Source organism: Melanotaenia boesemani, chromosome 10, assembly GCF_017639745.1.
Source record: "Melanotaenia boesemani isolate fMelBoe1 chromosome 10, fMelBoe1.pri, whole genome shotgun sequence".
NCBI classification, from domain to species: Eukaryota; Metazoa; Chordata; class Actinopteri; order Atheriniformes; family Melanotaeniidae; genus Melanotaenia; species Melanotaenia boesemani.
This window is the reverse complement of record NC_055691.1, coordinates 9645543-9668466: the sequence shown is the minus strand read 5'-3', so window position 1 is coordinate 9668466 and position 22924 is coordinate 9645543. Positions and strand designations below refer to the sequence as shown.

The window sequence follows — 22924 nt, the reverse complement described above, 5'->3', positions numbered from 1 at the left end:
TCCTGTTGTGTCAGAGTTGTGGTATTGCTTCTGTTTTCATAGTTATCCAGAGTAACTGCATTTGAACCAACTGTAAACGTTATTTGTTCTTTTAGTTAAACACACACACACACACATGCACCTGTTTGATCCGATTAAAGACTGTTGATTAATCTCCTGGAAGGCTACAGTTTTTCTTAACGAAGACTTAGGTCAGACTTGTACACACCAGCATATCAATATTTCACAATAATACTAGTACTGCACCAATATTCATGTGAGACGTCCCATCATGCTTTTGGTTTGTTTCAGGGTCTGGGAGACTTCAGCGTTCACTCTGTGGAGCTGGACATGGACAGGACCACAGTCCTGCCACCACCATCCTGTTTGAGGGGTAAAATGAAATGTTTATGTCCATGAAATATGTTTTGATGGTAATAAATCTGGCTGTACAGGCTTCATTCAGATCTGTAAAAACGCTAAATGTTGATGCTAAATGTAGAAATTTTGACAAATATATTTTCATATGAAACATTTTTGTTTTTTCTCGTTTTATTTTTAATAATGAAGAATTTCTGATTATTTTGTCCAGTTTGTGATCAGGTGTATTAATCTGATATGATCAAATAAAAACTTCATTGTTTGGAGCCTGTTTTTTTCCAACACTCATGTTTAATACTAAATTGTGTGGATCTTTACTCAAAGTCCAAAATTGTTAATAAAGATCCAAATATAAAGTCAAAAACAGACCTACACGGGCCACTACATGCATTTATTCTTTGGGCGCTGAACTTTGTTTAAATCTACATCAGTGGTTCTCAAACTTCTTTTCATAATTGTACCACTTGTAGATTAATTAAACCATGGTGCTAAGTTTACGTTTTAGTTCAGGTTCTACATTCAGTGCAATTTGATTTTCAGTCGACCGGGCCAGTAAATTAACAGCTTAACCTATAAATTGTCAAATTTTCCCTTTGTTTTCATGCAAAGTAGTACATTATCAAAATGTTCATATCTTATGAATCATTTTAGAAAATATTAACAAACTGAAATTTCTGGAGCAAAATAAGTAAAGTTTAAGACATTTTTGGACTCAATTGCACTTTTAGATCTTAAAATATACATTTTTTTTTTATAAAACAAATTTATTAAATGTTTTTTTTTTATTTAAAATGTATAAAATATGAGTAGCATTCATTTCGCTGAGAGAACTGAGTTTTCTCCGCAGGGTGGCCGGGCTCTCCTGTAGAGATAGGGTGAGAAGCTTGGTGATCCGGGAGGGGCCCAGAGTAGTCGCTGCTCCCCCACATTGAGAGGAGCCAGATGAGGTGGCTCGGGCATCTGATCAGGATGCCTCCTGGACGCCTCCCTGGTGAGGTGTTATGGCACGTCCCACCAGAAGACCCAGGACACGGTGGAGGGACTACATCTCTTAGCCTTAGGATCCCCCCAGACAACCTGGTAAATGTGGCCAGGGAGAGGGAAGTTTGAGCTTCCCTGCTTAGGCAGCTGTCCCCGTGACTCAACCCCAATGGATGGATGGATAAAATCTAGCAATCTTTTGAAATAAATTTGATAAACTTTATGAAGATGATATATCAAAAATTATAATATACATTTGTATTTTATATTTGTATCTATATACTATTACATACTTATTTGATATACACATTTATATATCTACTCATTTATACATTCATTACATATTAGTTTACAGTTAATCTTCAAAAATCATAAAACATTTGTTTATTTCAAGCTATTTTAAATGTACATACTTGTACATTTCCATGCGAGTAGTAATCCTGACCAACTAAACTGACTCACCTCATAATACAAACTGAAATAAGATATAAAATATAAAAAAGAGGGATACCTCGTTCCATTTCCTCATATACCGCTTGGAGTGTCTCCAAGTACCCCAAGGGGTATGTGGACCCCCATTTGAGAAACACCGATCTAGATCACCAGACAGGACTGACCATGGAGCTGGGGGGGGTACTTAGTTGGTATGATTTGCACTAGAAGCCCCAACACATCAAGAAAAAAGCCAAGTTTACATTTTATTTTATTTTCATTATCAGTTTGTGTTGCAGGGGTAAGATCTGTAACACTGAAGTGACGTGGAAGTTCTTCTCCTGGAGAAGTCGATATAAAAACAAAAAATCAACAAGGGTTATTTTATAAAAAGATGTGCTTGACGTTTTAAATCCTTCGCTGTTTGGTTTCTCCTGTAAACCATCTGCAGGGTTATGATTCTGATCTCAGCATGTCAGGGATCAGAAGAACCTGCATCAAAAAGTAGCCCGTTGAGTCAAATATCAAACTTGTCCTCGCAGATGCAGTGTCCATTCTCTTCGTAGTCGTCCCTCGTCACAACCATCTCGTCGTAGTCCGGAGCGCGAGCCAGCAGCTTCCCTCCCTCCCATGGGTAGCAGACTGGACTGTAAAACAAAAACACAGTTAATGAGAACTATCAGAAGTGGAGATCAAGACATTTTTTTTATTACAACTATTGTTTACCGATCCTGTCTCATTCTTCTGGAGTCATTTCAATTTTAACCTCTGCTTCCATCCTAATTTAAATTCCCACTACAGAACCTTTGCAGATTTTTCACTGAGGTGCCTCCTAATGACTGCGTCCATCCTCAGGCCGTCTTTTCTTTGAGATCTCTCCCGCCAGTTAAAGTCAGTCTGAAGTTGACTCTTGTCTTTATCTTTTGCTGTCTCTTTGTCTCTTACTTTCTTCTGATAATATTGTCTTTGGTTTCTTTGCTAACATGCTGCTGTACAGACGCAGTACTGCAGGGAAAAAGGTTGCGAGGTGTGCTTTCTCAGCCTCAGGACACCTCTGGTTATTGACGGCTTCAGGAATGTACATAATAAATGTCGCTGTGGCAACGAGTTGGAAGCTTCGTATTTTTGAGGTAAAAAAAATTACACAGTCCTACTTAAATTTTACAAACTATAGTTTTCTTTCAGATTTTGAAAAGCCACATTAACTTTGGGAACTGTTTTCCAATAAGGGTAACCTTTATATACTTAAAAAAAAAATCTTTTCCAGTTGTGATATAGTCTATTAGAAATGTTTTATCTGTAAAGTCTCTAATTTAAAAGTATCTAAAGTGATTTTGATTCTGCAGATTAAATTTGTCCTCAGAGTTGTGCTCTGGTTTATAACAGTATGCTGTTGGGCCTTTTTAGTCCAAGATTTAAACCTTGAATCACGTCTACATTACAATCATAAACAAACCATTTAAAGGTTTCAGCCCCTCCCTTTAACTGGTGTTTTTAAATTGGCTGAGAGGGACTCAATAATGAAGATCTCTGATCAAGTCTTCTCTCCACCTTGACCCATATTTGAGATTGCACCAGCCAACTAGAGATATAATCTGAGCTGCCTAATAGTGATCATTAAAGGTAATGCAAGTTTATTTGTATAGCACATTACATGTGCAAGATAAGTGCTTTACATAAAATGTTAAAAGCATTACAGATTGTGCAAAGAAAGCATTAAACAGTAGTAAAAGGTAGCAAGAAATAGCAAAAATCATCAAATTACATTCAAATCCACACCTCCACCCACTCCCACCCAATACCCATATCTATCCACTCTATAACCCCTCACTTACAGCCTCCCTTAACCACAAATACTCACTTTCACACATCAAACTTAACCCTCCCACCATGCCCTGTAGGAGACGTCCCCAGAGGACCAGAGAACAGCAATTAAAGCATATAAAAGAGAAGTTAGAGACAGGCCCATAGTTAAATCATTATAGAGACATCTAGAGCGTAGAAGATTTTATATCTGCTCTGCTTACAGCAGCACTCACATCCATCATTTACACTTTCATTTATGACACATTTCTATGTTGTATCGCCTCCAGCTGAATGGTTTACATTGCAGAGAGCATTCCTAATCACACACTGGTGTTTCTAACAAAGACGGGTGATGTTTTGAAGTAAAATGAGAAACACTGATCATTGTAGTTCAAGTAAATAGATCAATAGAAACTTTATTCATTCTGATAGAGATTCATGTACTCAGCAGCTACATAAACACAAGAAAGGTTAGTAACAACTACAGCTGTCAAAAATAAAGCGTTAACGGCGATCACAAAGTTATGAAATTAATGGCGCTAATATTCTTTACACATTTAACGCACACACGGCCTGACATCCATCATTATCTGTTGTGATGGCGGGACATAGAAGCGGTGGCCAAGATGGAACAAGATGGGCCAACTTTTCCCGCATTGAGAAAAAAAAAATAAATAAAAATAAAACAGCCACTCTCTACTCTGTGTCGGCGCCACCACCTCCTCCTGTCCGCCATCTTTTCCCCCTCCCTCTCCTGTTGTTGTGACTCATGACAGCTGTCGCTAGTACCGTCTCTCTTGTTGTGTTTCTTTATGGTTTAGCTGAGAAGTAGAAAATTAGCAGTTCATGGGTCACACCGGCACATATTTGTCCAAAACTATTGTTTTTGGACGTGCTAGCAAAAGCAGGCAACATTTATCAGTCTCATTTCAATCAGACCCAAGTGAAGAATGAAACATGTTGATAACAGCAGCCGGTTTCAGTTAGATATTGTTTGCCTTTATTTCATATAAATTGTCTGTATTAATGAGCTTTGTTAGTGAGACAGCTGTAATCTATTAGTCATCAGACATCACAGATCTATGAAGATAGATCAGGTTCAGATATTTATAGAGAGTGAAACAGCAAAAAGAAGCAAGAGGACATCTTCTCTAAATCATTGTTGCAGTGCAGATGTTGGGAGACACATGTCTGATCATTTAGGGGCCATGAATGTGATGAGAGAAATTATGATCAGGTTCTGAGATAAAAAAAATCCGGGAAGCTCTCTTCGTTAAAGTAGGTGACCCCTACCCCTAATCCTGCCCCCCCCCCACAAACCACAGTATAAAAGAGAACACTGGACACAACAGCCTTGTAAAACATCAACAGATATCTTTCTGCTACATGGAGGCTGAAACTTCACATTCGCTGCAACAGGAAAAGATGTTTGCAGCGATGTGAGGCCGCTTCTTGGTGGTGGAAAAGGTTTCTTACTTTGCAGGTAGAAGCACTGATACAGGGAGGTGGGCGGGGACGAGTGATCGGAGCTCCGCCTCCAGCCGCTCTCTGAAGCCCGGAAACAGCGTGTTCCCTCCGGTCAGAACTATGTTCTGGTAGAAGTGCGGCTGCATCTCTGAAGGACAGAAGGAACTGTTAGCTGTCAGATGAACACACAACAAACCAACGATGAACATGTTCAACAAAGAATTTTTCATGCTTACATCTTCGTGTCTATGCTAATGCTTCTTCTTAGACTTTATATATTTAATAGAAATGGTTTAACATTTGCAAGTTTTATGATTTATCAATCTTATTTTCACTACATTGCAGCTTTATATGTTCTGTAATTTGAGTGCTGCTTTAAGACCTATTTAGAAATGTTGTATAAAACTATAATTATTTAATTTATTTCTGTATATTAGAGTCATAACTGAACACCATGAAAACCAGCTCTGAAACTGGAGGGAAGGACTGATATCTACATATGTGCCTGATTAGTGACAGAATTTCCAGCTCATTCTCCCCACTGATGTTACCGTTATAATGTGTCATCACATTCTGTTTAATAAAATCCTTATCAGTATTTGTTGGTTAATTGAACAGTGGTGGTTTTTAGTTTATGTTGCAATAGAACGAACCCTGCGGCAGGGACTGGACAGAGTGAACGATGCCCTCTGGGATGCCCATCTCCTGGATGCCGATGTCTGACGGGTGGAAGAGCATCTCAGGAACAGCGAAGCGCTCGTTGGCCAATCTCAGGATCTGCTCGCTTGTCTTGTACTTTCCACTGAAAACCATCTCCTCTCGCGGCTGATGGACAGAAACCAGAGACGAATCAGCTCAGACCTCAGCTGATTCAACAGAATACTCACAGAATACCAAATATCTTCATTTGTATACATTAACCATTGTCATCTAATAGAGATTATTTAATTATCTATGATATACATCTCAGTAAACTGAATGCTTTTAGACAAAAAAATGATAGAAAAAGGATTTAATTTCTACAATTAGACATGACATAGACCAGGGGTGTCCAAAGTCGGTCCTTGAGAGCCACTGTCCTGCAGGTTTTCAATGTTTCCTGCTGCAGCACCTGGATCAGATTAATGGGTCAACATGTTTGGGCAGAACTTGACAACAAGCTGTCGAGGAGAGATAATTATTTTGAATCAGGTGATTTGGATCAGGAAGACATCTAAAACCTGCAGGACCGGAGCAGGTCACCCCTGATATACACCAATCACAAAAAGTTAGGGATATTCAGCTTTTGCATGAAATTTACAGAAAATGTAAAAAGCTTATGCTACATTACACTGTAGAGATGTGACGTTCATGAATGAGTCGATTCTTTTGAACGACTCTTAAATGAACGATGGGAACCAATTCACAACTGTGAGCCATTCATTTGTGAGCCATTCTTTTTATATACAAATTTTTTACACTGCCTTCATTAAATGAAATGAAATCAAACTTTATTTATAAAGCGCTTTTCATGCCATAGGCAACACAAAGTTCTTTACATGATTAAAAACATAAGAATAAAAATACTCAATGAAATCTTTCACACACGTCTCACCTTGCAGAAGCCTTTTTTGATGGAGCTGAAATCTGGAAGAACATAATCCCTCATCAGAGTGTTTTCCTCCCCCTTCAGCCTGCAGTCAGAGAAGAGAAGTCAAACATTCACCAGACATTGACTACTTCTCTGTTCATGCATCACATGCTACAGCTGGAAATCTTAAAATATTGGGAGAGAAGCATCATGTCTGAAGTTGGGAGTTTGGACTGAGGCAATAGAAGAAGAAAAAGAGGATGGTACCGAAAAGAAACAGCCGGAGGAACATTTTAGAAACTAAGTTAACTGACTACATGACTTATAAAGACAGCACCACAGAGGCAGAGTCTCTAAGAAGTAAAGATTAGCTTCGACCCCTGAACATTTTGGTCAAATAGAATTCAGTTCAAGCATTAAACGCTCTGTGACACTTTTAGGGTCAAACATTTAGATTTACTGATTTACAAGTCAAACCACACAAATCAACAGTTTGTGTCATAAAGTTGTTCAGCATTATTAAAGCTGCTTGTGTCTGTCTTACTGTGCGATCTCCATGTCCTTGTAAAACTGCTGCGAGACATAGCACACGTCTTCTTTCACCTGGTTGATCACGTGAGTTTCATCCATCACGTGTAACTGGCTGGAAAATAAACAATAAATAAATTTGTTTAATTTATTTCATTGTATTTGAGCAGCAAAGTTATACCACAACTAGCAGCTCCAATTTAAAAAAAAAGACTAAAAACAAACAAACAAAAAAAATTTACCGATAGGAGATTATCTCCTTTAGGTGATTGGTCAGAAGTTTTCCTCCTACATTGATCCTGAAAGGCAGAATTAACCAACAGGCTGTTAACGTTTTGTTGTTGGTGGCGTTATTGCTGCTGCAGGAGGATCTTCTCTGACCTGCGGATGCCCTCCTTCATTTTCTTGCTACGGCAGTAGGGGGCGATGTGGGTGAAGGAGAACCCGGAGTCCACCACCAGGCAGCAGATCTCTGAGGGATTGGTGTGGAAATAGTGATGAGCGCTGAGCGAGCCGGCTGGAGGAGCATAAAAACAATCAAGAGATTATAAAATGTCACAAATACAGAGCACAGGAAGAACCTTGGTTTTTAAATAATTTTCGCACAGTCTATATCAGGGATGTCCAGCTCCAGTCCTCGAGGGCCACAATCCTGCAGGTTTTTGATGTGTCCCTGCTCCAAAACCACCTGACTCAAATTAATGAGTCATTGTGCAAAACTTAATAGGCTGTTGGATCTGTTTCATTTGAGTCTGGTGTGCTGAAGCAGGAAACATTGAAAACCTGCAGGACAGCGGCCCTCGAGGACCGACTTTGGACACCCCTGGTATATGTCAATCATTGGATTTTTATCAATAATTTTCACCTTGTAATTAACAATTAACAAAGATGTCACTGTTCCAGGAGAAGAAAAGATCTATCTCTACGGACACCTGCACTTCTCATCAAAACCCAAGAAAGTACAAAAATATCAAATACCGCTTAAAAGTAAAGCTGAGATGTTCTGATTTTGTTTTGCTTTGCTTTGCTTCTGTTGTGAATTCATGTTGTGTAAATCAGTTTGATGAACACGGGGTGAATTAAATGTGGTGTACAAATACAGTTTAAGAATTAAAATGAAGACTTAGTGTAGGCAATTTTTTTGCTATTTTTATAGGACTAAAATGATGTAAAATTAATGTATCAATAGATACGGCAGCATAAAGGCCGACCAGAAGAAAGCAGAATTTATTACTAACAGAACTTTGTAGAAATAACACACAGATCAACAGTGACCAAACCTTTTCTCATCTGCACATCATTCTCTCACATCTTGGCTTTCAGGAGAAAAAATATTGGCATTGAAACAAACACAACAGAAGCTATTTTCATATTTCCACTTTTCCTTATTTCCAGTTATTCCTGCTACTATTTACCTGCTATCCTCACCAAACCAACTCCAGCTCAGTTGCTTTGTGGCGCCACCGTACATCAGAAACATCTTCTTGGCTTTATTCCAGCCATAGAGGAGCATTATTTTTCTTCTTTTCAACACCCATAGAACTTTCTGCTCACTAGTTGATCTTTGGCTGCTCCTGATTGGACATTACTGTCAATTTAAGCTCTCTGATTGGTGGGAAGCTTGACATGAAGTGGCTTCATCATCATATTTCCAGGTCTAAATAGAGGTCTCTTAGCAACATAGTAGTGACAGTGATCTTTTTATGATGATAAATAATGCTGTTATCATGGATCATTGTGGATTTACCAGATAGAGTCCCTGAATAAACACTACATTTACTGGCTGGAGAGTAAAACTTGGATGGGATAAAAATACTTGGAAAACTTCCCTAGATCACCCAAAACATGGGGTGTCCAAAGCCAGTTCTTGAGGGCCCTGGAGATCTAATGGAGTTTTAAAGGTCAAGTGCTGGTCGTTAAACTAATGTTGACTCACCATTGATCCTAAGAGCTGACTGGAATTGGTATTCCTCAAACAGGATCTCATTCATCGACTCCTGGATGGAGGAGAAGTTGAAGTAAGGCTCAGTGATGATGATGCTGGTGTCTGCAAAATCCACCTGTACAGAAAAAACAGTCAGTTGTTAGAAAAAAAGAAAAAAAAAAAACAATGGGGAAAACATATTTAAACATTAACTGAATAAATTAAAGAGTTCAACACCTTGAACATCTCCTTTCCAAACAGGTGATCCCACACTTTCCTCTGGACATCCCAGTTTACCAGGTAACCCTGCACATGGAAAAAAAATGAGGGACGAGCTACAGCCTGATTAGAACTTCCACCTGCTGATGCTGGCTCACCTTCTGGAAGGGGAGGATGTAAAAGAGACCTGAAGGATCCTTGATCTCATCCAGCTGATTGGCAGTGAAGGTTTTTAGTCGGGATGTCTTTGAGCGAAACTGACAGTTTGGGATGACGCTGTAGGGGAAAGAAAAAAAAAATTGAAATAGTGATTTGAAACTGCAACAGAGAACAGAGTCAACAAATTAATCACCCAGCAGTCTAATGTTTACATGAGAGTACAAGAAAGTGATTTTGATGCAGATAGTAAGAGGAAACCCTGATTAAAGCTCAACAAGAGGGCAACTAAAGCAAAGAGCAAACTACAAGTCAAAATCGATGATGGCTAACAGATAAAGTAATTGATGCCAAAACTTATTCAAGTAAGGAGACATGTCATACTCTTATAAATATCACACAGGACAAAGATGGAGAAACAGCAGGACAGAGAGCAAGAGAGACCATCTGGGAAGGTGGATATAGTTTCAGTAATGAAGCAGCTTTGGTTTTACCACATTAAACCGTGGATTAAAACAAACAGAAAGGTGGATTAAGTGTTAAAGCAAATCAGCATTTTACCTTGTACCTTTTTACCTGCAGCATTATGACAGTAGCCATAACAGTGAGGGAAGATTATGTTGTAAGAAGCTGTACAGCATATTTCGTGCACATAACAGGCCTTTACTCTAAATGATTGTGATTTGAGTAATGAGAAGCCTGTGTCCAAACATGTTAGCAACACATCTGGAGCAATAACACTAAAAAACAATATATAAATAAAATGCACAACAGGACTAAATCCAGACATAAAATTTGTAAATGAATCTGCTTAAATTATACTTATATGCTATACTAATAAAGAAAACAAACGTAAACAGTTAAAAATAAATAAATAAATAAATAAAACATACATAAGTGTGTATAAAAATACCACAAGTTTACACTTTTCGGGATTGAAGTGACACATTATTATAGATATTTCACAAAAACGTAACTTTAATTGCATTTTCTCCTAAATATAAACTGCTTCAACTAACTAAATAGATTTACTCAATGAATATTTAAGTATGTTTTATGATATTCCACAGGATTTCAAAGTTAGAAATACAAAATTGTTATACTGCCCTTTTCTGTTTTTAAAGTCGCGAAAATAGATCTGAAATTAAAATAAAACAGTCGACCGTTTTCCTCATACTATTTTAGCGATAACGTTAGCTAACGTGCTAACACAGCCTAGCTTACCTGACTTTCTCCTGGTTGTAACCAATCTTGGCAGTGTAAGCTCCATTGTCTAAAACTAACGTCGCCATTTTAAAGCTTGGATTATTTACATGAAAGTAATAAATTAAACTAATTCATAATTGACATAACACATTTCTGACTTTTTCCGTCTCAAAGATTTCACCATCAATATAGTATCTCGTCCAGCCAATCTGTTTCTTCCTCCATTTCTGAAGAGCCAATCACAGCTTTGTTTGTTGTCACACTGGTAATATGTATAGCCAATCAGATACGAGCTGTAGGATCTTGCACAAACAGTTCCGGTGGAAACAAAGTGCTCTTGCATGTTCCACGTTTTCGTAAACACAAATAAATAAAGAAAATATAAATGTAAAAATTTGCTTTAAATTATTAAATATTAAAACATAAATAAAATTTAACAATTTTATTTAGACAACATTACACAGTAGTTAAATCATTAGATGTGTGAAAGGAAAAGAAAAATGAATTTGCGTTAGGATTGTAATTTAGAAGTTCTTGCACAATTTAATCCAGTTTTGTCCTTGTAGTTATAAACGTAAACAATAAGCATATAAAATGATGTATGAACAAACAAAATCTAAGTCTGGTGGTAATCTCACAACAACATCCTGTATTACCTGAGTTATGCAGAAGTCACATTTGCTTTAACACGAGTATCAGTGTTAAATGTAATTAATACCTGAATTAAAATTTAATCATTATTTTTTAAAAACAGATATCTTCAAATTGGCTTAGGTACTATTATATTCAAACATGTGATTTTTTTAAGATTTTTAAATATTACACCCCAATCTGCCTGCTTCACATTTTCTCATATTTTATTACTGTGTTTACACTTTGTAACAAGATATTTTTACTGCACATATTTTTACTGAATACAAATATTTTTAGTCTGTCCCTTTCAGAGAGTACATTTGATCATTTAATCACACATTACTTTTAGAGAAATTATAATGCACAGTTATGCTTAGTTTTTACCTCATTTAGTGAAATAAATGTGCAGTGTGTTACACAACCCCCATTTGTTCCAAATCCTAAAAAAGGGGCAACAAATATAAATATGAAATGAGTATAAATTCAAGACATGTCATGTTTTGTCTCACCAACAGTGTTTCATTTCCTAATATACACCCAGCAGTTGGAATAGGCTAAAGTCTCATTTGATTAATTATGTATAGATTAGGTATAGGTATAAATAGATGGATGGACTGAGTTTCCTTTCAGTGCCATCTATTTCTGAACTTGCGTAATAGTGTTTTACAGTTAGCTCCTGTATCTGAACCTGCTGCATTGTGTTTATTTGCTGTAGAGTAAAAGCAAACCTTGAACAAGACCAATTTAGTGGGTGCTGCAGGATGTGAAAAAGGATATGAGGCATGACATCCTCTGTTTGTTCAGTTAACAGAGAGAATGTGTCATAATCACAATTACACAGAAATGCAAACTGTGTGGAACTTTTAATTTCATGTGGGAAAAAAACGCAGCAGTTTTCTCTGCAGCAGTTTTAAGGTTGTCAGAAGTTGCTCATCTGCAAAATCAGATGGTTGTTTACTTTGTAATATTTCTTCATAGAGTTGCTGCAGAGTTTGGTTTGCAACACATTCACATAACTATCTGAGAACAAATGAAGCATTGTTCATTGTGCAAAGTTTCCTCAAAAAAACATGTAATTTTAGATGCATGTTAGCTTAGTTCCATTTTAAAATGTTTTCCACGGATACTTCCATGACAAAGATTTTACTATTTTCTAATCACACCTGCAGCTATTCTGCCATTTAAAAAAAAGATAAATCCCACCCTAATGTAGAAAAGTGACATTTTTTCCCCTCTTGGTGACATCATCCCCCCACAGTCACACAGGAAGATCAGATTGATCCACTATGATCAAATGATGACCAATGAAGTGCTAAGTGTGTCCCAGTCCAGCACAGTTTTCAGCTTTCACAGCTCTCCACCAGACTTTCCCATGTTGTCCAACAAAAAGCTCTGAAAATCATGATTCTGCAGCTTCTTGTTCCTGCAGCCGGCGGTTCCAGGACAAAGCTGCAGAGTCAGTCCAGGAACTTGGGAATGCAACCCTGCAGCTCGATAAGCTCCGGCCAGTTTTCATATGCATTTGTATTTCGATCATTCTTTATGTACTGAAACAGATAAACAGAAGGTATTTGGTTTCAAGGAGTGCAGGAGAGGAACTGAGTCGAATCAGAGCTGTGTTAACCTGCTCAGGACATTTGTAATAAACTTCATTTATGTATTATTTAATTTTTCAGGAACAAAATCTAAAAGTTATTTGATAAAATAAATCTGAATAAAACTATTTTATAATTAGCCGAACTGAGGAGTTCAACCTGAAACTGGTCAGTGATGCTGTTTCTGGTTCCCTCTTCCAAAAACTTACAGTGGTGAATTTACCTTCTCAAAGTTACTCTTCATTTCTGTTCCTTTTCCACCAACAAACAACCAGTTGTCTCTAAATCCCAGCGAGTTGATCGAAGCGCTTCCCAGATCAGCTATCAGCTTTCTGGCTTCTTCATTTAACCTGTTAAAACACATATACAGTCACAGTGCAGAGGAGCATCTGACAGCTGATCTGAAAATCATTAAGGGGCCATTTCTCTGCATGTCTTTATAATTAGTGCAGGAACATCTAAACACTGGTGTGTCCTCGAGGAACAAGCTCCTCATTTACTACATGTTGTCATGTAAATGCAGCTCTCATCAGAAACTTAGAAGCTAAATCTGTGAGGTTGGAGGTTTATAAGTGATGGACTAGTTTCCATAGCTCTGCATTAATTTTTCTTACTTACTCATGAAGACATTAAATGAAAATAAATGTTTATATTAAATATGAATTACCTTTTACATTTGAAGCAACAGGAAATGGTTAATGGCATCATTTCTCTAATAAAAGGATTAAAATCTAATCTTTCCGGGGTTCAAATGGCTGAATTCTCCTCACATAGAGTCGTGAACGGATTCTAATCACCGTAAACTCTGTCCATACAAAAGCATTTAGGAAGAAACGTTCACCTTGATGATGGTTCATCGAAGGTTGCGATCAGAACCACTGAAGCTTCCTTGATGCTCTTCAGAAACGTGATAAGAGGTTCGATCTCTGCAACACAAACACGTCACTCAAGCTTCCCATCACACCCACTCAGACAGAATCTGCTGTCGGCACTTACCACCACTGTACATGTCAAAGTGATCCGATTTCATAAGAGCTCCTGTTTTACCTGCCAGAGAAAAAATACATATATAATGTGTGATGAACCTGCAGGGACTTTATTATCAATAGAAACAGACTTGGACTTGACTTGAACTGCTTTTATCCCCCCGTATCTTTTTACCAGCACAGCCTGGATCTACTATCGTATTTATTATTACTTATTATCTCATTCACTATTTGGTTTGAGAGTGTGGAGCCCAGACACACTACATTATGTAGGTTTATAAAAATATAATAAAAACTGAGTATTAAAAAACAGAAATAAAGAGCAGGGAAATATTTCACTTCCCCTCAGAACAAATAGTTTTAGTTTTTTTTTTATTTTTGGCTTTAAAATATAATCAAGAAGTGAGTATTTTTGAATTAAAGAGATTGTTTTATAAAACCGAAAAATTTTCCATTGTTTTTTCTGAATTAATGAGATAATTTTACAAAATAGGCAAAAGAAAAATCTCCGTCATTTGTAAGAAATAAAATCCAAGTAATAATCCAAATGGTTTAGTATAATCCTGCAGAACAATCATGTGTAAATTCTTTAAAACCATCAGTGAGAAATAAATCCATTAAGCTCCAGTTGTCTTTTACATCATTTATTATGCTGACAGGAAAAAGGGTCAGACAGAGTACAGGAGTCTGCAGGAACTGTTTACTATTCAATCTTGCTTTGCCAGTGTTTTAATCTCTCCAAAACACTCCCATGCCCACACCTCTCTCAGCCAGTCCCTGTGGGAATATTACACATGGACAGTACTTGCATGACCTAACGTCCATTGAATCTGACTGCAGCCTAAACTAACCTCCAACTATGGTCAAGCTGGGATCTGCAAAATCTTTACAAAGCATGTTATGAACAACTGTCTGCCTGTTTGGCACATAAGCATCTTACTTTCAGATAAAGTTTAACTTCAGCATTAAAAAAATCCCTGCAATAATATGAATATAGATGAAAATGAAAATGATCCGAGTACAGATTTCTCTAACAACGTATTGAGTCTTTATGCTGTTACTGCAAAGCTCCAACTCAGTTGTAAAGTCAGAAATCATGGTTAACCAAGTTTATGAGGATTTCTCAGTCAAACTGAATTAAACTCAACAAGTGGGACATGATGGAGCTTCTCTGGAGGAAAAACAAGAAGCAGCAGACAAGCATCATCAGCTTAAAATGTTAATTTTTTTAAATTATCTAATTAATTCAGGAAAACATTTTTGTAAAATTTTCTTGATAATTTAGAAAAACAAAAGAAAAATATTTTGTTGGAAAAATATCTCATTAATTCAGAAAAACCTAAAATAACTGTTATTATTTAATTCATTAAGAAAAACCAAATGGAAAATATATTGTACGGTATATATATTGACTTTTAAAATGTTTTTAAGTGAATGCAATACTCTGATTTCTTTTTTTTTTTTATTTGAATAATTTATTGTTTGAATAATTATTTAAAAAGAAATTATTTTCTGTCTTTTCATTTTCATTTTGTTCAGAAAATATAAAATGATGCAGAATTTGTTGTAGCAAGACACTCGGAAAAATTAGGATTTTCTGTACAAATTGAGTCCAAATAAAATTACAATATAAACTTTTATAAAAGTCCTTAAAAGCTGCAACTGAACAGAATGAACCCAAACACAGTGGAGCTGTTAGATAAATATTCACTAGCACCAGTTCACTTTTCAACACTCACCATCTAACACCGCGATGTTGATTCCAGTTCCAACGTTGTTCAGAATTGTTCCGAGAATCCTGACAAGATCACCACAAACAATAAAATCAACCACAAAACGGTACACAACCCGAAGAAAGACACAAAGCGTCCAACAAGGTCAGACATGAAGGGACAAGGACAGAAAACGGACAAACAAGCAACATGACCTAAAAGAGATGGAGGGTTTACATTTTAGGAAATAATGAAGTGATTATTACAACTAAAGTGGTAAAAAATAAATTTGTTTTGTAAATGCAAAAAACCAGTGATGTATATTTTGTTCATGGACACTTCTTTACTCAGGACGATCCTGCATAATTTCTCTTTAGTCACTGTTGCACAAACACTTCGTTAATGAAGAAAAAACTTGCTTTGAGCCAAATCCAAAGATTTATCTGTGTTGCTTCAGCTGCTTTAACCAGTCTCCACGTCTGGACTTTTACATCATAAAATGGAAACAGTCAGAAGACACAAATATTCATTAATATATTATCAGTATATAAAAAAATAAATAAAAAGAGACAAATATTATCACCCACATAGGCAGTGGGATGATGCTGTATGAATGCTGCATTATAAACATGGTAGTGTTGATGAAGAACAACGTATGGAACGCTGTAAAAAATAAATAATTCAACTTTTATTTTCTGTATTATTTCACTTTCTTCCTGTATGTTTGAAATGTGGGTAAATACTAATAAGATTACGGATTATACTGCAAATTTACATTTTAAATGTTACATAACATGAAAAGCCTATAACTGAAAATGCATAAAATTTCTATTTTTTTAAAAGGAATTATAATTCTGTTTCACATTAAAAGACTAACAATACATTTTCAAAGTTCTAATTATTTAACTAAATTTATTTTTAAAAAGTTAAATTGCTGAATTGAAGTTTAATACAATTGATACTGTTATTTTACTGTAAATATATTTATTAAGTAAGTATATTTATTAATACTGTTCATTTATGTCATACTAAATATGTGTGTATACAAATCCTCATACTGGCAATGAAAGTTAAACACAATGGGCCCTTTCATTCGTTTTATACAGGCTAACCAAAGATCTAAATTAAGTTATAAAATATATTTAATTATGGAGTTTTACTATAATGTTGCTAATTGTTTTCTTTCCCTCTGTATTATAGTTATTTTACGTTTATTTAATTTTGTTTTTACAGTGAAGTACATCACATGCTACATGACCTCTCAGGTCCTCCCCTTGCACAACTAATACAACAAATACAGCCAATGACAACAACAACAACAACAATAACAATAACAATAATAATAATAATAATAATAATAATAATAATAATAATAATAATAATAATAATAATAATAATAATAATAATAATAATAGAATATGTCCATGTAAGCTGCAGAGCACCTACAGTTTGTTATTGACACAGATGTTTGGACCCACGACGTTGGCAGCTCCACTCTTCATGTAGAAACTGAACTGACCATCAGGACAGTTTTTCTTTCCAGAACATTTTTCAACTGCAGAGGAAAACATTGATTAATTACCACCAGCTTCATCATATGAACTCCTGTAACTTCTCATCAGCTCTATTGATCACTGACCTGACTTCTTGGACGGTCTGTCTGTGTCGGAGGTCTGAATGGAAACTGCTGAGTCTTTGGTTAAAGCTTGTTTAGTGAAAAGAAGACAGAGGTTGACCATAAAATCAATTACAACAACAAACTGGCCAAAGAACTGTAAAACACTGTTTCTTCATGTTTGATTCTGTCTCTTTGAGGCTTTGAACTTTTGTCCATTTCTCAATTGTGACAAATAAACCAATTTTATTTGAAAAAAAGAAAATATTGGGGGAAAAAATATTAATTGCGCCAAGATTCCACTTCACAACCCGAGAGTAATAAACAATTGATCTAATTTTACCCAAAATGTCCTTTTTATTAAAAAAAAAAAACCCAAAAAACAAACAAAAGAAAACAACAAAAAAACAAAAAACAATTTGGACTAAAATTCAACTTTTTATAGTCATGATAACTAGAAGAAATCTTTCTGATAGAAAAATAGCATTTAACAAGAAGTCAAGATGGCTAACAAGATGAAGTGAATGAGCAACAGATATACTTTGTTTTATTTTTTTTAAAAAGTATAGAAACTGTATAATACACTTTATATTACAAGCAATATTCAGGATGCCTAATTTAATTTAATTTAATTTAATTTAATTTAATTTAATTTAATTTAAAATGTTATAAACACAAATAATAATATATATAAAAACTAATAAAAGAAAAACAATTTAATAAAATAAAAAGTAAATATGAAATAAATCAATAACAATTAATAAAGAAATAGATAATTAAATAATATAAAACTAAACACGTAAGTTTCTTTGAATAAAAAGCACAGTAAATTGTTTAGGTTAAAAGAAATTAAAAACGTAAAAGCCAGAAGCGCTTTGTTACAAATTAGTTGGTTTATTTATTTATTATTTCAAAGGCTTATAAACTTGAAATAAAAGAGCAGAAGAGCTCAGGAGATATTATTTGTCTGGACCAGAGTTCTGTTTGATGGAAAACGATGACTTGGAGCCTTAAAACTGACTTGCTGAGGATAACTCGTTATTTGTGAAAGGTTGACATGTTGAGGAGCTTCCAGATCGCTTTTTGTTGGTGGTGTTGGTTTTTACATTGCAGTGTGTGACATTTAAAACTTTGATGTGACATATAACCCTACGCCTTCCTGTGCTTCTCCCAACAGAATATCTCAGAGAAAATATTTATAACAAGACAGAAAAACGTTCGTACCTTTGAAAGGGTTTATTTCCAGCTGCAGGCCGACTAGAACAACAACGAGGACCAGCACCATCAGGATCCAGAGCTTCAAACATGCTGAGGAGGGCACATAAAACATACAAGCAAAAACACTCAACCGAGTTGAGACCAGAGACAACTGATCTGTTTTTAGCCACATTTTGATGGATGAGCCTGCCGAGTGTTTGTTTGTCTCCCATGTGCCCCAACTTGTTTTCTACCAAGACGTTCTGCTTTAAATCATGATTGTTAACTTCAGTTCAAACAGACAAAACTTTGTCTTATTTCACATTATTACAACAAAGTCTCCACAGATGAAACAATCAGTGATGCTCAGAATCTGTAGGTTTTTGTTCCTGTTCTTTTACAGTCTTCGTTTCTTTCAAGTTCTTCTTTGTTTGCTGTTTTTATATTGTGGCTTTATTTCTTTGTGTTATCTGTTCACTTTGCTTCCTGCTCCCTGAATCTGGTTCCTCATTGCCTCACCTGCTGAGAGTTTTGTTATTAGTTATCTTTGTCTATAGACTTTTGTTTTCAGTAGACTTTCATGTCACTGTGTTTAGTTTACTGTGTTTTATTATTAACTCCCCAGATGCTACTTAGCTTCTTCTCCTCTGTTGTTGTTCTGCATTTGGGTCCATTTTCTGACTTCATCCCCCCATATTTGATAATAAAGTCATTGTATTAAAACATAAAATTAGTTTGAGTTGTCAGACAAGGAGACTTACAGGTGGTGAGATCGGATCTTCTTCCCATGTTTGCTTTTCCTGTAACAGACAAACCAGGAAAGTCACTAATAGGTTTTCATTCAGTTCCAAACTAAAAAAGAAAAACAAAAACCTCATTCCTCAAGTACATTTAGCAGTAACAAGCCTTTACTGGAGCCCAGTAATATGTTCTTTAGTCTTTTTTGTTCCAAATGACCTTACTTCAGCTGTTTGTAATATCAAAGAATAAAGAGAAACTTTCTGATGCTCAGATCTGAGTCTGAACATCCAGACTTATGACCTCAGATTTTATCTCAGTTACTATTTCAAAATACAAATGTACTAACTTCATTTTGATGAGAGTTTAGTCTGAGGTCACTGATCATTTTAGTGAGAACGGTTTAAAATCTGAGCTGAAACACCAACAAACACACGTTTTATAAATACTGTCAATGCAGGAAGAGTTCAGCTGGTAAATCTCGGGGGGTATTCCAGAAAGGATGTTTAATAAATCCTGATAAAGCCGGGTATTTAAAACTGAGGATAAGAAATTCATGGAGACATGGACCAACATAACGAAGTGTTTTCAGGCATTGAAGCAGGAAATAGAGGTTTCCAGACAATAGAAGAAATAATGAATATTGAAAATGGAGTTATTTGTTCATTTCTTTAAACCAAAGTGGTTGACAGATTTATGGGAACCTTCATGCTGTAGATAAGATAAAAACCCTACCAGGCTGTTCACAGCATGTTTCTGTATTAACTCACCTAGATTAGCCATTTTAACCCAAGATTACGGTTTAGTCTGGGTTAACACAGTCAGCTAAACCAGTAAACCTACTTTGTGGTTTCTGGTGTTTCTGGTTCCTCCAGATAAAACAAACGCTTAAGTGTCTGAAGACAAACACGCTGGCAACAAAACAAAGAAAACTGACAAGTCAGTGATTAACTGAGCAAGTGAGGGGAGTGAGCAGGTACATGAAGCATTTCAGCAAAATGTCAAAAAGAATTGAGGCAGAGAGGAAAACAAGTCAAAACATCAGCACTGATTCCTCCAGCCTCCCCCATCTTCACCATCAGACCAGCTACGAATTCAGGATGCTGTAGATATGTTTGCATTCAGACAGTTTTTTTAAAGGATCATCAGGACAAATAACTAAATGTCAAAGATTGGCAGACTCCCCTGGACTCAAATCTGTGATCCATCTCAGTTCGCAGTTTTTAAAGCGTTGCACTGGTAACCAAACGTGGATTCCATAAAACCTCAGGGTTTTCTCTGCATGTTCTGAGGAGAATGACTGTCCTTGTCCAGGCTGTTTTACCTTAGGATCGTTGGTTTTGGCGAGGGTGATGCTGATGGGATGCATCAAAACTCACTGAGGCATGAAATCCTGTACAGAAGGCAAACTCTGAGATGGCTAATGAAGACAGAAGAGGGAGCTTTGGAGTGTAATAAGTTAAAATTAGAAGGGTTAAATATGAAGGGTTGAATATGGTATTTCCTCTCAAGTGGGTTTCTCTCTCTCTGTGTTTTTGACTTGTAGTCTTGACTCCTTGTCTCTTGATCTTGGCGTAGAGAAAAGATCAAGGACACCGGGAATAAATATTTTGTGCTTAAAGTTTATCTCCCTCCAAAAGATGCATAAAGTCACAGAATGTGTAGAAACTCTACAAACAGAAGAAGCAGCTGCTGGTTCGTTTCCAAATGCAACTTGACAGCGGAGGAACACTAGCTCATAATTTACAATGAAATGTGAGAAAATCTCAGTCTTTCAAAGCTGAAACGGACACATATTCAAACACTCTAAAGTCAACAATGTTAAGTATAAGATTAGAAAACCTGACCTTCACACACGACAAAGCTGCAACTGTTGGAATGTAGAGAGAAAATTCCTGAAGCGGAACAAAGAAACACTCCCTGTGAGGTGCAGCTCCTTCATTCAGCGGTGGAGGAGGTTAAAAAGCTGACTGAGTTACACCTGCACAGGTAAAGAGAATTCATCACAGATGGACACTCGCAGAGCTGAGCTATAATCTAAAGACATAAAATGTGGAAAGAAGAGAGGAACTGACCGACTGTGATGGTGAACATGTCCCTGAAGTTTTGCTGATGTTCATACTGACCAACCCAAGTCAAACAGGCAGATCCTGTTCTGCCATCTGCTGTCAGGCAGCCAATCAGCAGCAGTCTCAGGAGGCTGAGTGACATCACTGAGGGAGGGATTCACACCGACATCATCGAATAAAAATATTAATTCAATATGAATGTGAAAATGAATATGAAGGAAATAAATCCAATGGGATTTCAGTGCCTGAATGTAATTGTGAACTCAATAAACACCTTGCTTAAGTAATAAATAAATAAATACACTGCTATGTAATCTTGCCTTAAGGTGTGCCAAATTAGAGCCATGTGTCATGTAATTGGACAGCTTTGGCGTTGTTTTCCAAAAAGCAGGTTTACTGGTTTAGCTGGCTATAAACTAATCTTGGTTGTTGTAGGTAAGTTATACAGAAACATATGCTGCGAACAGCCTGTTAGGGAGCAGGTTTTGTTCAGGCTGTGCTAAACAAAATCTGTCAGAGCAACTTTGATTTGAAATGAACAGACAACTTTATTTTCAATATTTAATTATTTTAATTATTGTCTGGCAACTTCTCCATTTCATGCTTCATTGCTTACAAGTTTTCTTGCTACACTTTCCAGTATTGGTGCGTAAACGTGTTTTTTACGACAGGATGAAGAAAACTTGTCCGATGGCCCGGAAATGGATGTTCAGCAGCCAGAGGTTTGAACTTTAAAATGAAGAGAGCACCTAAGTGGTTCAGTAGTGATGTACCATAAGTTAAATCTATAAAATTTCTTTCACAGAGCAGTGCAGATAATTGCCATAATGAACAAACTGCATCCACAGTGCAGCTAACCTCTGGAAGATTCTTCTGCATTTGCAGAAGCATTAATGAAGGATTAAGGCAAAGCAAATTTATTTGGTCTTGTGTACAAAATGATAAAATCCTAAATTGCATATCCACTTCCAGGAAAGAAAGAACTTAAAACTGATGCTGATTAGAAGTGATTATTGCATATGGGGTTCAGCTCTTCCATCCACATGAAGGTCAGGGTTGTTATCGGGGTCAACCTCAGATGCAGCAGCCCAGCTTTCTCTTCTCACTAATGTAGTTTTGTGAAGGACCACACATGTGACAGCTGTGTCACAGGCCCTATCTGGGGCCTCAGTATGCCGAGGGTCATCTCCACTCTAGCTCGTATTCAGCTATGAGCTACGCTAAAGCTCTGCTGTGGGCCAGGCACAGTCTCAAGGAATGGGGGTCAGCACATAGGCTGGCATGCAACCCCTTGTCATCAGGCTGGTAACCATCGAACTCCCCTAAAAATGAGTTCACAGTTTAAGTGGCAATATGTAAATCTAGGATGTTTCTTATAAATATCAAGATATGACTAAGATATTAAGTTGTACCTTACATAATGTGCAACTGCCTGCACAGTGATTAATGCAGTAATTGAGCTTTCTGGGCTTGTTTTCCTGTCTGGGTGACAGCTTCAATATGAATAAAATAAAATAAAATAAAATAAAAAATGGGGCAATCAGGGCAAGATCATTGGTTTGAGGCTCGGCCGGGGAGGGGTTCAAACAGTGGCTTGTCTCTGTGGAGTTTGCATTTGCGTGGGTCCCCCCGGGTGCTGCGGCCTCCTCCCACCATCCAAAGACATGCATGTTAGAATAATTGGTCACTCTCAGTTCTTTCTGGGATTGAGTGGTTGTTTGTCTCTGTGT

General features: G+C 36.5%; 2 protein-coding genes across 2 annotated transcripts; both read right to left on the bottom strand.

The window, feature by feature from the left end:
• Window positions 1–2026: 2026 nt before the first annotated feature.
• On the bottom strand, window positions 2027–10888 carry actr6 (actin related protein 6). Its single transcript, XM_041998042.1, has 11 exons — window positions 10668–10888; window positions 9446–9563; window positions 9306–9374; window positions 9081–9204; window positions 7526–7661; window positions 7387–7443; window positions 7161–7259; window positions 6641–6719; window positions 5700–5871; window positions 5056–5194; window positions 2027–2420 (listed from the first exon to the last, which is right to left on the bottom strand). Exons 1-11 carry the CDS (start codon window positions 10733–10735, stop codon window positions 2291–2293), a joined length of 1191 nt encoding a protein of 396 aa, XP_041853976.1. The 5' UTR covers window positions 10736–10888; the 3' UTR covers window positions 2027–2290.
• A 188-nt stretch (window positions 10889–11076) lies between these two features.
• On the bottom strand, window positions 11077–21279 carry zgc:101783 (uncharacterized protein LOC447883 homolog). Its single transcript, XM_041995981.1, has 11 exons — window positions 21201–21279; window positions 20973–21106; window positions 19149–19187; window positions 18415–18498; window positions 17215–17280; window positions 17022–17130; window positions 15603–15661; window positions 13874–13924; window positions 13719–13803; window positions 13101–13227; window positions 11077–12829 (listed from the first exon to the last, which is right to left on the bottom strand). The coding sequence occupies exons 3-11, from the start codon at window positions 19174–19176 to the stop codon at window positions 12740–12742; spliced, it is 699 nt and encodes a 232-aa protein (XP_041851915.1). The 5' UTR covers window positions 19177–19187; window positions 20973–21106; window positions 21201–21279; the 3' UTR covers window positions 11077–12739.
• Window positions 21280–22924: the final 1645 nt, after the last annotated feature.

Coding starts and splice junctions, on each gene's coding strand:
- actr6 (XM_041998042.1), bottom strand. CDS start 10,735: ATGGCGACGTTAGTTTTAGACAATGGAGCTTACACTGCCAAGATTGGT. Junction 9,375..9,445: donor ACATCCTCCCCTTCCAGAAG/GTGAGCCAGCAT, acceptor TTCCATGTGCAG/GGTTACCTGGTAAACTGGGA. Junction 2,421..5,055: donor TCAGTGCTTCTACCTGCAAA/GTAAGAAACCTT, acceptor TTTGTTTTACAG/TCCAGTCTGCTACCCATGGG.
- zgc:101783 (XM_041995981.1), bottom strand. CDS start 19,176: ATGGGAAGAAGATCCGATCTCACCACCT. Junction 13,925..15,602: donor CAACATCGCGGTGTTAGATG/GTGAGTGTTGAA, acceptor TTTCTCTGGCAG/GTAAAACAGGAGCTCTTATG. Junction 13,804..13,873: donor CTTTGACATGTACAGTGGTG/GTAAGTGCCGAC, acceptor TTTGTGTTGCAG/AGATCGAACCTCTTATCACG.